General features: G+C 47.3%; 1 protein-coding gene across 1 annotated transcript in view; it reads right to left on the bottom strand.

The window, feature by feature from the left end:
- LOC140404691 (latent-transforming growth factor beta-binding protein 2-like) overlaps positions 1-17916 on the bottom strand; it is a 685726-nt gene that overhangs the window by 513721 nt on the left and 154089 nt on the right. The window contains exon 5 of the mRNA XM_072493356.1: positions 13758-13928. Coding sequence (XP_072349457.1) covers positions 13758-13928 — 171 coding nt within the window. The remainder of the gene's footprint in view (positions 1-13757; positions 13929-17916) is intronic.

Raw genomic sequence — 17916 nt, 5'->3', positions numbered from 1 at the left:
CCCTTGGATTTGCACCGAATGTGACCCAGAGGCGAGGGAGATAGTTTGTCGCGTCGGGAATATTGGGAGCGAACAACGTCTTACCATGTCCGGGTGAATGAAGCTCTCTTGTGCTCCCGGAGTCGAAAAGGCAAGGTGTCTCGTACCCGTTTACCCGGACGGCCATCATGGAGCTCCGGAGGTGCTTCGGTCGCGACTGGTTCAGGGTGACCGCGCTGAGCTAGGGGTAGCCGGCGGCGTGATCGGAGGTGCTGGGGCGGCCCCACGATGGCTGCTGTCCATGTCGTTCGTACATCTCGGGCGGTGTAACAGATGGCGGCCAAGATGGCGGCCCCCGTTGGTCAAGCGTGGCGGGCGGGGAGGACCATGGCGTCCAAGATGGCGGCCCCCATGGATCGCACGTGGCCGGCCGCGTGGGGGAGGATGGCCAAGATGACGGCCCCCATGAGTCGCCGCGTTGTGTGGAGGCGGAGTTGGCAGACACGCTGCCACTTTCTGGGGTCTGCGGGCCTGTGGATCGGGTCTGTGAGTTCGAGTTTTTAGACCTGGCCAGGCAGACCTTGGCGAAGTGTCCTTTTCGCCCACAGTTACTACAGTTCGCGTTGTGGGCCAGGCAGTGCTGTCGGGGGTGTTGGGACTGGCCGCAAAAATAGCAGGCCAGCCCCCCATGATGGGCGGGCGGCCGCGCGGCACAAGCCTGGGGTAGTCTCTGGTCGGGGGCCCACGAGGGGGTCGCGTGGTCGGCGGGGAACGCAGTAAGGCTCTGAAACGCGACCTCCAGAGAGGTAGCTAGTGTTACCGTGTCCACCAGGTCCTAGGCCCCGTTTTCGAGCAGGTGCTGTCTTACATAGTTCAATCGGGCCCCCGCCACGTAAACGTCTCGGATAGTGAGCTCCATATGCTGAGGGGCCGTAACGGCCTGGTTGTTACAGTTGCCCGCGAGGGCTTTGAGGTCACATAGGTAGTCATTTAGCGACTCCCCGGGGCGCTGGCGGCGAGTTGTGAAGATGTGTCGCGCGTAGACCTCGTTCATGGGCCGTACATAAATGCGTTCGAGTAGTGCGAGGGCCTCTGTATAGGACGCGGTGCCGTCGAGCTGGACAGAAATACGATGGCTCACCCGTGCGTGGAGAAGACTCAGTTTCTGTTGGTCCGTGAAGGATGGCGTAGACGTCGCGGCGAGATAGTCCTTGAAGCATCGAAGCCAGTGCGAAATAATTTCTCTCGCCTCCGCGGCCTGTGGATCGAGTTCCAGTCTATCAGGTTTGAGGGCTGATTCCATAAGTAGTATTTTAAGCTGATTAAATTGATGCGACCATCAATTCACTGAGAGACACGTTGAGAAGCAAACAGTGGTTTTAATCAGCTTACAACTGAGCCTGCCTGTGACCGGTACAACAATGAATGCGGCCCCGCAGGTCATCTGCCTTTATACTTCCTGTAAGGGGTGGAGCCATTGGCGAGCCCGTACATGCCCTGACATATCCCCCTGTGGGTGAAGGCATACAATGGCCCATAGGTGGAGCCCACAGGGTTAAACACATAACGTAACACGATACAGCAGTAACATGATATCACAGTGCACTGGTGAATTAACCGTAGTTCCATTCACCACAAGCTCCACATAATTTCAGATGGTCACCCTCACCCTTCCACAGACCCCATTGTCTGCCAGTAACTCCACATCCAACCTCCACTGCGGCTGCTGAGCCTCCCCGTGCACTACTGCTCATCCACTCAGTGCGGCGCATGGTCAGTGACAACAAATGACGAATATTCCAAAACGACCAACCCCGCCAAGAACCCCTTGTCTAAATCAAAGAAATTAATTTGGGAGTACACCGGTGCATGTGCGAGAGATACAAAAATTCCTTCGCCCATGGCCTCTTGAACAGTCACGGATTTGCTCCCCCCATACGTTCTATAATCCCCATCAACTCCCTTGCCGTAGCCGAAACGTTCAGAGACCTAGGGCATGATTGGTCCAACCTAGGATCCAGAACTGAATTAAAATCTCCCCCCATAATCAGCTGGTGCGTGTGCATGTCTGGAATCTTCCCTAGAATCCGCCTCAAGAAGTCCACATCATCCCAATTTGGGGCATAAACATTCACGAGCACCACAGGTGTCCCCCCTCCAGCTTCCCGCTAACCATCACGAACCTACCCCCAGGATCGGTTAAATACTGCCGACGTCAAAGGCCACCCTCATATTGACCAGCACCGCCACACCCCTCACGTCTTCATCCCTGTCCCCGAGTGGAACACCTGTCCCATCCAGCCGTTCATCAGCCTCTTCTGGTCCCCCAGCTTCAGGTGCGTGGCCTGAAGAAACACAATGGCCGTCTTCAAACCCAGATGTGCGAAAACTTGCAACCTATTGGCTGGCAATTGAAACCCCATTCCAGTAATCAACCAGGTCGGGGAGCTTCCCACGCGCCCCCCTCCCCACCCCACTTGCTGATCAGCCATAACCCCGCTTTAGCCAGCTCACTCAGGTCACGCCTCATTCACCCTCCTTTGGCCTCCTCCTCAGCACACTGTGTGCTCAATCCACCTCAGGGGACGGTCAAAGACCCCCTCCACCACCAATCATTCCAACATACTCACCACATATTTTGCAGCCTGGCCAAAGGAAGAGGGTGGTGCGTCTGGCATATGTGGATGGATTTTGCGGGAGAATTCGGTCCAGGCAGAGGAGTTGAAGGACAAATGGGAGTAGGAACTGGGGCCTATATTGGAGGAGGATGTGTGGAGTGAGGCACTTCGTAGGGTAAATGCCACATCATCATGTGCAAGGGTTGTCATAATATCCACTCATGTATATAATGAGATGCAGACAGGCAGTGATTGACACACAGGATAACCAATGAACACACACGACACATAACAACCAATCACCAGACAGGACACCACCACTATAAAGCACACAGGGCATTAAGACTCTCCCTCTCTCTACAGGACACAGCTACTGAGATAGTAAGAGTGCACAAGCCAGTGAGCACTATCACCATGAGGTAGAGAGTTAGTCTGGTCAATCCAGTAGGAGGTTATCAGTTAGATTGATAGAGTGTCAACTCACAGCAGACTATGTACAGCAATCAGGAAGTTTAATAAAACAGTGCTGGACCATCTCCTGTGTCAGAAGCCTGTTTCTAGTTTCACTGCATCCAGTTGCTGTCAACGTTGAGCCAACTTACTTAACACATCATGGTACCAGAGTGCTATTAATCCTAACGAACCTACCTCAAGTGCATCTGCAACGACCAGCAAGCAGCCATCCAGCGGCATGGAAAACATCCAGCCTCCTTCGCAACTCCGGATCTCCGGCAACCTCGGTGCCAACTGGAAAGTCTTCAAACAAAGGTTTCTCCTGTACATCGAGGCCTCCGACCTCGAGGCAGCATCGGATGCAAGAAGGATCGTGCTGTTTCTGTCGACTGCAGGGGATCACGCCTTCCACGTCTATAACTCGCTTACATTTGTCGATGGCGAAGACAAGACAAAGTTTAAGACAGTTCTGCTGAAATTCGAAAGCCACTGCGGCATTCAGGTGAATGAGAGCTTTGAACGGTACATCTTCCAACAGAGGCTTCAGGGTAAGGATGAACCTTTTCAGTCCTTCTTGACCCATCTCCGCATCCGAGCGCAGTCATGTAATTATGACTCGACGACTGATTCCACGATCTGGGATCAGATCTTTTTCGGGGTCCAGTCCGACTCTCTGTGGGAGCAGCTACTCAAAACCAAACAGTTGACCCTCTCCGTCGCCATCGAAACGTGCGTTGTCCATGAGCATGCCAGAAATCGCTAGTCCCGCATCAGGGCGGCAGAAATTGCAAAATTGGCCTCCCACGGACCAGAAAGGGTGCAGGCCATAGCGAAAATGCAAGGCCTGAGCATCGAGGATAGTGACCGTTTTGCACGCTTTTCTCGGGTCCCCACGCATGCGCGCCATGAACGGGTGGACGACGAGGCCGAAGACCCTGAGGCACATGCGCGAATGTTGGCCGACCGCACTGCGCACGCGCGATGGCGCACAGTACGTGCTGACGTCCGCGTCATGACGTGTCCAAATTGTGGCTCCGCCCATTTAAAGTGGCAATGTCCAACCAAAGGCAGGCAATGTCTACAGTGTGGAAAGCCTGGCCACTTCGCGGCCTTCTGCAGGTCCGCTCCACCGAACAACAGCCAGCGATCCCAGCTGCAGCGCAGACGTGTCCTCTGCGTACAACAAGGCATGCAGGATTCTGATCCAAACAGCCCAACGGACCCCGATGCTGACTGCCTCGAGTCTCCATACCGGGTGGGCATCATCGCGAGTTGGTCTCTACCGTGCCTGCCAACCGCCTTTCGATCCTCAGTGTGGATCCTGACGACAAGTGGTGTGCCGTCATCAAGGTCAACCAGTCTCGCATCCGATTTAAATTAGACACTGGCACGTCTGCGAACCTCATATCACAGTCGGACCTCAACAATATCCGACACCAACCTAGCATTCTTCCACCAGCCTGCCAGCTCCTTGACTACAATGGTAATGCCATAGCTGCCAGTGGGTCATGTCAGCTAGGTGTCTCTCACAAGGCAATGAAGGTGACGTTGAGATCCAAGATCGTCCGGCCTAACAAGGCATCCCTGCTCGGTGCTCGCGCATGCAAACTCCTAAATCTGGTACAGCGAGTTCATGCCATGTCCTCGACACCGGCCAAGGCCTCGCCCAATGCGAATCTCCAGGCTGAGATAGACAACATTCTCACACAATACGACAGTGTGTTTGATTGGATGGGCACGCTCCCATATCGCTACAAGATATTGCTCAAGCCGAATGCCACCCCAGTCATCCATGCACCACGCCGGGTGCCTGCTCCTCCCAAGGATCGTCTGAAAACGCAGCTACGAGAGCTCCAAGACCAGGGCATCATCTCAAAGGTCACAGAACCCAGAGACTGGGTCAGCTCCATGGTCTGCGTCAAGAAACCCGCTGACGAACTCCGCATTTGCATTGATCCCAAAGACCTGAATCGCAACATCATGCGAGAGCATTACCCGATCCCGAAGCGTGAAGAATTTACCTGTGAGATGGCTCACGCCCAATTCTTTACCAAGCTGGACACCTCCCGTGGCTTCTGGCAAATTCAGCTGGACGAGTCCAGTCGGAAGCTGTGCACTTTTAACACTCTGTTCGGCAGGTATTGCTACAACTGCATGCCTTTTGGTATCATCTCAGCTTCCAAAGTATTTCATCGCATAATGGAGCAAATTATGGAAGGCATCGAGGGGGTGTGAGTCTACGTGGACGACGTGATCATCTGGTCCACGACACCAGAGGATCACATTGCTCGCCTCAAACAGGTTTTCCAGAGGATTCATGAAAATGGCCTCCAGCTCAACAGGGCAAAATGCTCGTTTGGGCAGTCTGCTATCAAGTTTTTAGGTGACCACATTTCACAGCAAGGTGTGCAACCTGACGCCGACAAGGTGCTGGCAATCAATGCCATGAAGACACCAGAGGACAAAAAGGCGGTCCTCCGCTTCCTCGGGATGGTAAATGTTCTCGGAAAATTCATTCCCAACATGGCATCCCACACCACGGCCCTCCAGTATCTCGTTAAAAAGTTGACAGTGTTCCAGTGGTTTCCCACGCATCAAGCGGAGTGGCTTGAGCTGAAGGCGAAGCTCACCACAGCCCCAGTACTGGCATTCTTTGACCCAACCAAGGATACCAAGATATCGACAGACACAAGCCAGGACGGCATTGGGGCGGTGCTCCTCCAGTGAGATGATTCCTCGTCCTGGGCTCCAGTGGCATATGCATCCAGGGCCATGACTCCGACCGAACAATGGTATGCCCAGATCGAAAAGGAGTGTCTGGGTCTCCTGACAGGAATAGTCAAGTTTCATGACTACGTATACGGTCTGCCGAAGTTCACGGTGGAAACAGACCACAGGCCTTTAGTTCACATAATCCAGAAGGATTTAAATGACATGACACCTCGGCTGCAGCGAATTCTTCTTAGTCTTCGCCGGTATGACTTTGAACTCGTCTACACACCGGGTAAGGAGCTGATCGTCGCGGATGCCCTATCCCGATCCATCACCATGCCGTGTGAACCGGGCGACTTCATTCGCCACATCGAGGCACAAGTGCAGTTGTGTGCCAGCAACCTCCCAGCCACTGATGAACGAGTTGTCCAGATACGCAAAGAAACTGCCAAAGATCCTCTACTGCTGCGCGTGATGCAACACCTTGCCCATGGCTGGCAAAAGGGGCAGTGCCCCCAGTTCTTCAACGTTAAGGACGAGTTAACGGTTGTCGAGGGGATCCTTCTTAAACTAGATAGAATCGTCATTCCCCAAAGCATGCAAGCCATGGTGCTCAGACTGATCCATGAGGGTCACCTTGTGGTCACAAAATGTTGACACAGAGCTTGGCAGGCAGTCTACTGGCCTGGCATCAGCCAGGTCATTACCAACACGGTCCTCAACTGCACAACATGCCAGATGTTTCAACCAGCTCAGCCCAACGAAACACTGCAACAGCACGAGATTGTGACTTCTCCGTGGTCCAAGGTGGGGATAGACCTCTTTCACGCAAATGGGCGTGATTACGTGTTCTTGGTCGACTACTTCCCCAGCTACCCGGAAGGGTTGAAACTGTCGGACCTCATGTCCAAGTCAGTGATTAAAGCCTGCAAAGAGACATTTGCCAGGCACTGCATACCACTCACAGTAACGAGTGACAACGGCCCATGTCTCTACAGCCAAGAGTGGTCCGACTTTGCAAGTTCCTACCACGTCAGTCACATCACATCCAGTCCCCATTACACGCAATCAAACGGGAAGGCCGAAAAAGGGATCCATATTGTCAAGCGGTTGCTGTGCAAGGCTGCAGACTCAGCCTCGGACTTCAACCTGGCACTGTTGGCATACAGGGCAACCCCTCTGTCGACTGGTTTGTCTCCGGCGCAGCTGATCATGAACCGCAACCTGAGGACGGCTGTTCCAGCCATCCATGTTCCAGACCTTGACCGCCTCACGGTGCTGCAGAAAGTGTAGCGATCCAGGGACCAGCAGAAGATCACGTATGATGCTCATGCCAAGGATGTACCTGCGCTGGCTCCAGACGATGTAGTTCACGTCCAGTTGCCTGAGGGAGGTTGCCTGAGGGAGGTTGGTCAGCCCCAGCTATTGTCGTCAGGCAGGCTGCCCCCAGGTCCTTTGTTGTCCAAATGGCTGATGGCTCCATTCTACGACGCAACAGGAGGGCGCTACAAAAAGTTTCCTGCCCACCGCCTGGCCGCAGTTCTCCGCATGTCATCATGCCTCCTCCGGACATCTTGCACTGCGAGGCCACCGATCCGGCAGCGATCCCGCCTCTCCATGAGGCCACCGACATGGCAGCAATCCTGCCTGTCCAAGTGCCGGCGTCCCCCCCTCCACCTCTGAAGCGATCAACAAGAATTTGTCGCCCGCCCCAAGGACTGAATCTATAGACTTAAATCTTGTAAATTTTGTTCAGTTTGCTCTGTATCTGCACGATAGACACCTTCCCATGTGCATATGTTCATTCACTCACCACTTGTATATAATCATGCATGTATATATATCGCCACGTTCCAAAATTTACTTCAAAAAGGGGAGATGTCATAATATCCACTCATATATATAATGAGATGCAGACAGGCAGTGATTGACACACAGGATAACCAATGAACACACACGACACATAACAATCAATCACCAGAGAGGACAACACCACTATAAAGCCCACAGGGCATTAAGACTCTCCCTCTCTCTACAGGACACAGCTACTGAGATAGTAAGAGTGCACAAGCCAGTGAGCACTATCACCATGAGGTAAGAGAGTTAGTCTGGTCAAGCCAGTAGGAGGTTATCAGTTAGATTAATAGAGTGTCAACTCACAGCAGACTATGTACAGCAATCAGGAAGTTCAATAAAACAGTGTTGGACCATCTCCTGTGTCAGAAGCCTGTTTCTAGTTTCACTGCATCCAGTTGCATTCAACGTTGAACCAACTTACTTAACACATCAAGGGTGAGCCTGATCCAGCTCCAGGTAGTCTTTAGGGGGGGGGGGGGGGGTTTGAGGATAGGTGCATACATGTTCTGGTCCTGTCCCAAGCTTGTGGGTTTTTGGGTCTCCTTTTTCAGCACCATGTTGCCGATCATTGAGCTGGACCCCAGACCTTTCAACGGCCATATTTTGGGGTTTTAGATATGCCGTAGATACGGACTGGTGCAGGGGCAGCTGTCCTTGCTTCGCTTCATTGGTTGCTTGGAGGCAAGTCCTGCTGAGTTGGAGATTGGCCACACTAAATTGCCCCTTAATTGGAAAAAACATAATTGGGTACTCTAAATTTTTGAAAATAAAACATGGAATTAAAAGTCTAGTGATGACCATGAAACCATTGTCAATTGTAAAAACCCATCTGGTTCACTAATGTCCTTTAGGGAAGGACATCTGCCATCCTTACCTCGTTTGGCCTATATGTGACTCCGACCCAATGTGGTTGACTCTTAACTGTCCCTCAATGAGGGTGACACAGTAGTGCAGTGGTTAGCACTGCTGTCTATGGCACTGAGGACCCGGGTTTGATCCTGGCCCTGGGTCACTGTCTCAAACTGTTTGCATATTCTCCCCGTGTCTGCGTGTGTTTCACCCCCCACAACCCAAAGATGTGCTGATTAGGTGGATTGGTCATGCAAAATTGCCCCTTAATTGGAAAAGAAAAATAATTGGGTACTCTAAATGTAAAAAAAAAAATGGTGCCCCAATCCGTGAGTGGTCTTCCTGCACTGGCAAGCTGCGCTTGTCAGTGCACGAAATGACGTAAAGAATGGCCTCGACATTGATTAGTCTGTCCCAATACCAAGAACAGCATAAATGTAGTAATACCAGGATATTCTCATTTCCAGTCCAGTCCAGTCATCCTTGTAATTTCTCTGCTCCGCTTGAACAGGCGCTGGAATGTGGCGACTAGGGGCTTTTCACAGTAACTTCATTTGAAGCCTACTTGTGACAATAAGCGATTTTCATTTCATTTCATTTCAAGAGCACTTTACCATTAATTCCACCGCCCTGCTCTCTTACCGTAGCCTTGAATCTTTCCCTACTTCGAATAATTTACCCAATCTTCCCTTCAAAGATGCTCTAGTCGCTGGCTGAATCATTCCTTTGGCAAAGCATTTCACACTCCTAGCATTAAAGTTATTCCTCTGCACGGATGTAGTAAATTTCAAACTGATGAATACTATGCAGCCCCACCAATCCCCAACCTGGTCAGAGACTCCCAAACCAGAGGGAATAGTGTTCCCTTATTCACTACAATCACTCTTCACAACTTTAAAGGCCTTGACTCAATCTCAGCTTGGCTTTCACCACTCCAGTGGAATTAATCCCAGTATTTCAAGTACCTGTCACAAGTATTGTTTTCCATCATTAGTACTAATCTGATGAATTTACATTTTATGACTTTAACATAATCTAAAGCTGCACAGAACACTCTAGCTGTGGTCCATCATAAGTTTTATATAATTGATCATTCGCTCTTTATTCTTTTACTTCATTGACTGACTTGAGACACAAAATGTGTCTGGCCTTTTCAATCCTTTTCCTACCTACACATACACTTTCAGAGAATTATTTGAACACTTATGATGAATGGGCCATGAAATGAAATATAACAAAATTACACAGGGACAGTTTTATCTGAATTCAAACCATCATAGTATAATTTAATAACTTTCTAAAGCTGATTTCTTCAGAATGCAAAAGTCTTTGAACATTTTCTACTTCTGCTTTTAAATCCAACATTTAATTCTTAATCTCAATTTATTATTGTGGGAGACTATATTAGGGGTATCGCGGTACCTAGGTGGGATGTACCTTATACTGTAGTATGAGTGGTGGAACCTGCCTGCTGGTTCCACCCCACAGGCGGAGCATAAGAGTCTGTGTTTCACCCACAGTAGTCATTCTGTACCGGAGCTGCTGGGGTAACTACTTGTTCATTAAAGCCTTCAATTGGACTGCAATCTCGCTTCAGTGGTGTTGATCGTGCATCATTTATAGCAATTTATTCACTTTAAATGAGCCTAAATCCTTTAGACATCCATGTTTAGTCTGATTATAATTTATATTAAATCCTACCATTAAATGTTCTTAGATTTTCATAGAATCCCTAGAGTGCAGAAGGAGGCCATTCAGCCCATCAAGCCTGTACCGGCCCTCCAAAAGAGAACTCTACCAAGGTCCACTACCACGCCCCACCCCACTCAATCCCCGTAACCAGTAACCTAACCTGGACACTAAGGGGCAATTTAGCATGGCCAAGCCACCTAAGCTGCACATAGAACATAGAACAGTACAGGCCCTTCAGCCCAAAATGTTGTGCCGCCCATTTATCCTAATCAAAGATCAACCTAACCTACACCCCTTCAATTTACTGCCGTCCATGAGCCTGTCCATGTGCTTAAATGTCCCCAATGACTCCGACACCACCACCTCTGCTGGCAGTGCATTCCACGCACCCACCACCCTCTGTGTAAAGAATCTACCTCTGACATCTCCCCCAAAAACTTCCTCCAATCACCTTAAAATTATGTCCCCTCGTGACAGCCATTTCCACCCTGGGGAAAATTCTCTGGCTATCCACTCTATCCATGCCTCTCATCACCTCTATAAAGTCACCTCTCTTCCTTCTTCGCTGCAGTGAGAAAAGGCCTAGCTCCCTCAACCTTTCTTCATAAGACATGCTCTCCAGTCCAGGCAATATCCTGGTAAATCTCCTCTGCACCCTCTCCAAAGCATTCACATCCTTCCTATAATGAGGCGACCAGAACTGGATACAATATTCCAAGTGTGGTCGAACCAGGGTTTTATAAAGTTGCAGTAAAATCTCGCGGCTCTTAAACTCTATCCCCCTGTTAATGAAAGCCAACACACCATACGCTTTCTTAATAACCCTGTCAACCTGGGTGACAACTTTGAGGTTGTACATGGTTGTACACTCTTATGTACATGGACCCCAGGACCCCCTCTGTTCCTCCATACTTCCAAGAATCCTGCTTTTAATCCTGTATTTAGAATTCAATTCAACCTTCCAACATGAATCACTTCACATTTATCGAGGTTGAACTCCATCTGCCACTTCTCAGCCCAGCTCTGCATCCTGTCCATGTCCTGTTGTAACCTGCAACAGCCCTCAAAACTATCTACAACTTCACCAACCTTCGTGTCATCAGCAAACTTACTAACCCACCCTTCCACTTCCTCATCCAAGTCATTTATAAAAACCACAAAGAGCAGAGGTCCCAGAACAGATCCCTGTGGGACACCACTGGTCACCGACATCCAGGCGGAATACTTTCCATCCACTACCACTCATTGTCTTCTTTCAGCCAGCCAATTCTGTATCCAGTAAGCCAAATTTTCCTGTATCCCATGGCCCCTGACTTTCTGAATGTACCTACCATGGGGAACCTTATCAAATGCCTTACTGATATCCATATACACCACATCCACTGTCCGACCTTCATCAGTGTGTCTCGTCACATCCTCAAAGAACTCAATGAGGCTTGTGAGGTATGACCTCACAAAGCCATGCTGACTATCTTTAATCAAACAATAATAATAACCGTTTATTGTCACAAGTGTGAAGTTACTGTGAAAAGCCCCTAGTCGCCACATTCCGGCGCCTGTTCAGGTAAGCTGGTACGGGAATTGAATCCGGTCTGCTGGCCTTGTTTTGCATCACAATCCAGCGATCTAGCCCACTGAGCTAAACCAGCCAATGTTTTTCTAAATAATCATAAATCCTATCTCTCAGAACCCTTTCCAGTATTTTGCTCACTACAGACGTAAGACTGACTGGTCTGTAATTCCCAGGGATTTCCCAATCCCTTTCTTGAACAGCGGAAGAACATTCACCTCCCTCCAATCATCTTTGGATTGTGGGAGGAAATCGAAGCACTCGGAGGAAACCCATGCAGACATGGGAAGAACGTGCAAACCCCACAAAGACCGTCACCCACGGCCGGAATTGAACCCAGGTCCCTGATGCTGAGAGGCAGCAGTTCTAACCATTGTACTATTGTGCCGGCCCTATTGGCCACTAATAAATCGTTCGGCAACCATAAAACAATTCTCATGAAATGAAAGATGCAAGTTTCAGAAAAATGGAACATTTGTGCAAAATGGAAGCTATTTCTGAATCAATATGGAAAACACAAGAGGATCTTGACACAACAGAATCAGGGTTGTAGCACTCCATAAATCCTGATGACGCACTTACTATCCTATTTACACTTTGATTCAGTTTACAGGTATTTTTATTGGATTGTTTCCCAGGGCAACTCAGGAACTTGCTTGTTTCAAGCAAGAGCCTATTGCTAATACAATAATTGCAACTTATATTTATGTAGCACATATAACATAATAAAGCATGCTACTTCCTTCACAGAGCATTATAACACAAACTTTAACACAGAGCTATCTGAGGCAATATTAGGGAAGATGACCTAAAGTTTGTCAAAGAGGTAAGTTTTAAGGTGCCTTGTAAAGGAGGAAAGAGAGGAGGAGAGATTTAGATAGGGAATTCCAGAGCTTAGGGTCTAGGAAACAGAATACACAGTCACCAATCATGAATTAATTAAAATTGGGGATGCTCAATAGATCAGAATCAGATGAGCACATTTATTTGAAGTCTGTGGGGCTGGAAGAGATTACAGAGAAAAGGAGAGGCAAGATCATGAAGGATTAGAAAACAAAGATGAGAATTTCAATATTGAGCCACGACTTAACCAGGAACCTTTATAGCTTAGCGAGCACAGAGATGATGGGTGAACAGGACTTGGTATGAGTGAGTTCTCGATGACCTCAAGTTTACGGAAGGTACAATATGGAAGATCAGTCAGCAGCTGGAATCATCAAATCTACAGGTAACAAAGGCATGAATGAGGGTCTGCAGCAGATGAGCTGTTTAAGGGAAATGTCAAGTGATTTTACAGAGGTGGAAATAGGCAGACTTGGTGATGGTGCAAATATGTGGTCAGGATTGTGCTCCACTGACATTCACACAAACCAAAACACAACTTTGTGGTACTGGTGAAGCATGTACTGCAAACATTATTCCCATTGCTATCAAACATCAAGTTGCCTAACTAGGCATTCAAAAAAAGTTAAGATTCCATTAATTTTTTAAAAGATTTTTGTAGGGCCAGGAGGTGTATGCACCCCCTGACCCATGCAAATCTTTTGGCCCAAATGAATTACCTCCACAGCAATATCCTGCATGTGTACCTTGCCAGAAAAAACATAACTCATCTCCATGTTGTAACTGATAGAATTCACAACTAGTCTCTTGACAGGCAAGCTGCATGTGAGTCCTGCTTCTGTGGTCGCAGTTTGCTGGTGATAGGTATGTAACACCTGGTTCTCAATGTAGTTCGGGACTTGAGGCAAGAAATTCAGCACAAGAACATCTTTTGTCATCAGTCTGAAGTCTGCCCAAACTCAAAATCTCCTTTTAGTTGTCCGCAAAGTTCTAAATGATACATGCCAATGTGATTTCATTACGATTTACATTAATTTGTTTGTAGATTAGTTTTCTAAATGTTGCACCTTGTTACTTCCCAATGTCATAGAATTTTGAATCTGGGAATATTTGTAAACCAAGTAACAGGGGTACAAAAATTGGTTATAAATGGAAATAAATGCAAAAATAGTAAATTTACTTACAGATTCGAAAACCTGATTTGGACACAGGACCATAACCATTTTCGCTGTAAAGGGTGGTTGGGTCACCTTTCTTACAATTGTTGTAACACTTTCCATTTATACACTGGCGTTTGCAAATAGTTGGTGTGAAGACAATTTTTATTGTTCCTATACTGGTGGTCAGATTTCCTCCTGCAAGAAATAATAATTCAGCAAGTAAGCAAAGAAGTATGAACTTTAAAATCATTGGTCCAGAACCTTAAGAGTTGTTGAAGCCAAATGGAGAGAATTAGAGTTTGTGCAGAAATAGTTGTTATGCAACAAAGTAGCTGACAGACATCTCACAGAACCAAGGACTGGATGGAGTGTATCCAGTTTATATTGGGCTATGTTGCAAGCTGTTATCATGGGGATGAAGTATAGAAGCATGCGGAATGTTGAGTAAGGACGGATTGTCAAATTGTACGAAGTCAATGAATGGCATTGGACTAATTTTCTGGTTACCAATCACAATATGTGAGGGGTTCAATTGTTAAGAGAATCAAAGGATTAATTAAAGACCTCAAAATAAAGTCCAAGTTCAACATGACTAATTCTTATGCAAAGAAAAAAAAATATTTCCTCAGAACACTCCAGCTGCTCACAAATTAGATTTGAGTCAAGTGGTATGTGGACATTTAAACTAACCCAATCACAGTTAAATCCTCTGCAATTGTGTCAATGTGTTTATGTCAATGCACTTGCTATTTCTAATCAACTGCTAATAATGAACTACATGTTTTATTCATCTTCTTAAAAGGTAAATTAAAAAGACAATCTTTATACCTGCTGCTTCTGGATAACTGTTATAACCCGCACAGGTCTTACAGATAGGGATGATCCACAACCCCGTGGATCTTGCAGAATATGAGCTCCCCGATAAGGGGGCGGAAACCCTTAACAAGTTCATATGCCTTTGCATAAATATGGTCGACCAGTCAGTCACCAACTCGAGAAGATCCAGTAGAGAACTACTGGAGTGAAATGTAATAGTTAACGTTTTAAATTAAATAAGTTTTTTTTTCTCTACAACTTGGTGTGGACTCCTTTCGTTGCCCCTTTCAAAAATAACCAAAGCATTATTTTTATGTTTGGAGTAACAGACAGTATATTGCCACAGAGGATTTCTATTATATTTACAAATGCTCTTTTGATAAAAATCATGCATATCTGGATAACCAAATGTTTTTTATCCCCATGGATTTATAATTGCTATTTATTTGCAATAACTACATTTGAAATATATGTCACAATATGCAAATACAGTTTTGTGAGGGCCACAAATAATCCAGCACAAGTTTGTAGAGTCAAACAGAAAGTAACTTTCTTTGAAACAATATATACACAGCACCAGTTGTTCACTACTGGTTCCCTCTCTAGCCGGTACCATACTGGCCAGCTCTACTTATACAGCTGCAAAGCTAAGGATTACCCCGCCTCTCCCTTATTGGGGGAGCTCATATTCCCCAAGGACATGGGATATCCAGCTCTAAAATACAACATGGGGTAACCAATTATCCCCAGCCAATAGGATCCGTATAAACATACAGATAGGAACTTTTATTTTAAAGTGAACAGTATCAATTCAATTCTCCAAAACACAGTTCCAGCTTTAATAACAGATGTGCTGGATCAATCAGCATGGAAATCCAGAAGTGCCTATTTTAATGACAGTGCCTGACAGGGAACATGGAGTTAACCACTAAGAAAAAATGGGGTGGAATTTTCTGCTCTGGTGACTAAGTGCAGTGGCAGGCATGAAAAGTGGTGCGTTTCCTGCCAACCAGTGTGGTGGGTTTCTGTGCCAGATCATCCACTTTTCAGCTCATTATATATGCATGAACATGAATTATATCCTATCTCATGGCAGAGTGCACTGGGATTAGTCCTGCCGGGACTATCTTTCTCGGCACCATATCTAAACTGCATCTTCCGCTCTCTGCAACCTAGGACTGATCATAGCAAGTGATGGACAATCTCAGCAGGTCTGATAGCATCTGTGGAGAGAGAAGGGAACTAACGTTTCGAGTCTGGATGACTCTTTGTCAAAGCTAGAGAGAACTAGAAATAGGGTCAGATTCATACTGTAGTGGGGGAGGGGCATAGAGTGGTGGGGCTGGATAGGGGACCAGCGATAGGTGGAGATTGACAAAGATGTCGAGGACAGAAGACAAAAGGAATGCAAATGGGGTGGTTAAGGCTAAGAAGGGTGCTGCTGGTGGCACATAAAGAGATTAGAATGGCAGACCAAGGTAACCGTACCATCTGCCTTGTTATCCTGTTCAGAATTTGTTTATGCGTCTTTATGCGGGACAACATCACCCCCAATAAAATGGGAGCGATCCCGGAATGGAGGGGGGATGCCTCAGCTCAGAGCCCTTGCCATTTTTGAAGAGCACATGGCAGAGCCGGCCAGCGAGGACTGGGACCGCTGCCTGTGCTGTAGATGAGACCAGCGTCTCCCAAGCCAACAAGGACCCATCAAAGCTCATCAGTAATCTGAAAAAAATGTGGGTGCTTTGTAGTGTTATTGACTATGTAGCCAATCGTTAATTATCTCTTCTTTCTTTGACTGGCACCAGCAGCAAAAGGAAGAGGCCCAGCAGCAGCCAGCCCATCAGGCCCTCACACCACCTCAGGTGAGGATCCTAGGGATCCATTAAATATAGAACCATCATTGCCTTCACCCACACCCTTCACCATACCTTTTGATCCCTTTAGCCCCAACAGCTATGTCTCACTCCTTCTTGAAAACATGTTTTGGCCTCAACTACTTTCTGTGGTAGCGAATTCCACAGGCTCACCACTGTCTGGGTGAAGAAATTTCTTCTCATCTCAGTCCTAAATTCTTTACCCCATATCATTAGACCGTGACGCCTAGTTCTGGACCCCCCCCCCCCCCCCCCCCCCGCCATCAGGCACATCCTTCCTGCATCTACCCTGTCTAGTCCTGTTGAAATTTTATAGGTTTCCATGAAATCCTCCTCATTCTTCTAAACGCCAGAGAATAGAATCATAACCAACCTAATCTCTCCTCCAATGTCGGTCCTGCCATCCGAGGAACCGATCTGGTAAACATTCTCTGCACTCCCTCCATAGCACGAACATCCTTCCTCAAATAAGACCAAAACTGCACACAATATTGCAGGTGTGATCTCACTAAGACCCTGTATAATTGCAGCAAAACATCCCTGCCCCTGTACTCAAATCCACTCACTATGAAGGACAACATACCATTTGTCTTCTTTACCTCCTGCTGCACCTACATACTTACTTTCAGCGACTTGTGTACAAGGACACCTAGATCTCATTGCACTTTCCCCTTACTCAGTCTATAATAATTACGATAATAATATGCCTTCCTGTTTTTGCTACCAAAGTGGATAACCTCACACTTAGAAACATTATACTGCATCTGCCCTGCATTTCCCCACTCACTCAACTTGTCCAAATCACATTGAAGCAACTCTGCATTCTCCTCACAGCTCACCCTGCCACCCAGCTTTGTGTCATTTGCAAATTTGGAAGTACATTTAGTTCCCTCATCTAAATCATTAATATATATTTTGAATAGCTGGGGTCCTAGAACTGCGGTACCCCACTATGCATACTAATCTCTTACGTGGAATTTTGTAGAAAGTCTTCTGAAAGTCCAAAGAAACCACATCCACTGGCTCCACATTGTCAGCTCTACTAGTTACATCCTTGAAGAATTCCAGTAGATTTGTCAAGCATGATTTCTCATTCGTAAATCCATGCTAAGTCCGTTCGATCCTGCTACTGTTTTCTAAGTGCTCTGCTATTAAATCTTCTATTTTGGACTCTCGCATTTTCCCCACTACCAACATCAGGTTGATTGGTCTTTGATTCCCTATTTTCTCTCTGCCTCCCTTTTTAAATGGTGGTCACATTAGTGGGTGGCATGGTAGCACAGTGGGTAGCACTGTTGCTTCACAGCTCCAGGGTCCCAGGTTCGATTCTCGGCTTGAGTCACTGTCTGTGCGGAGTTTGCACGTTCTCCCTGTGTCTGCGTGGGTTTCCTCCTGGTACTGCGGTTTTCTCCCACAAGTTCCGACAGATGTGCTGTTAGGTAATTTGGACATTCTGAATTCTCCCTCTGTGCACCCAAACAGGCGCTGGA

Source organism: Scyliorhinus torazame, chromosome 2 (genome assembly GCF_047496885.1).
Source record: "Scyliorhinus torazame isolate Kashiwa2021f chromosome 2, sScyTor2.1, whole genome shotgun sequence".
NCBI lineage: Eukaryota > Metazoa > Chordata > Chondrichthyes > Carcharhiniformes > Scyliorhinidae > Scyliorhinus > Scyliorhinus torazame.
This window is presented reverse-complemented; position numbering and strand designations above follow the sequence as displayed.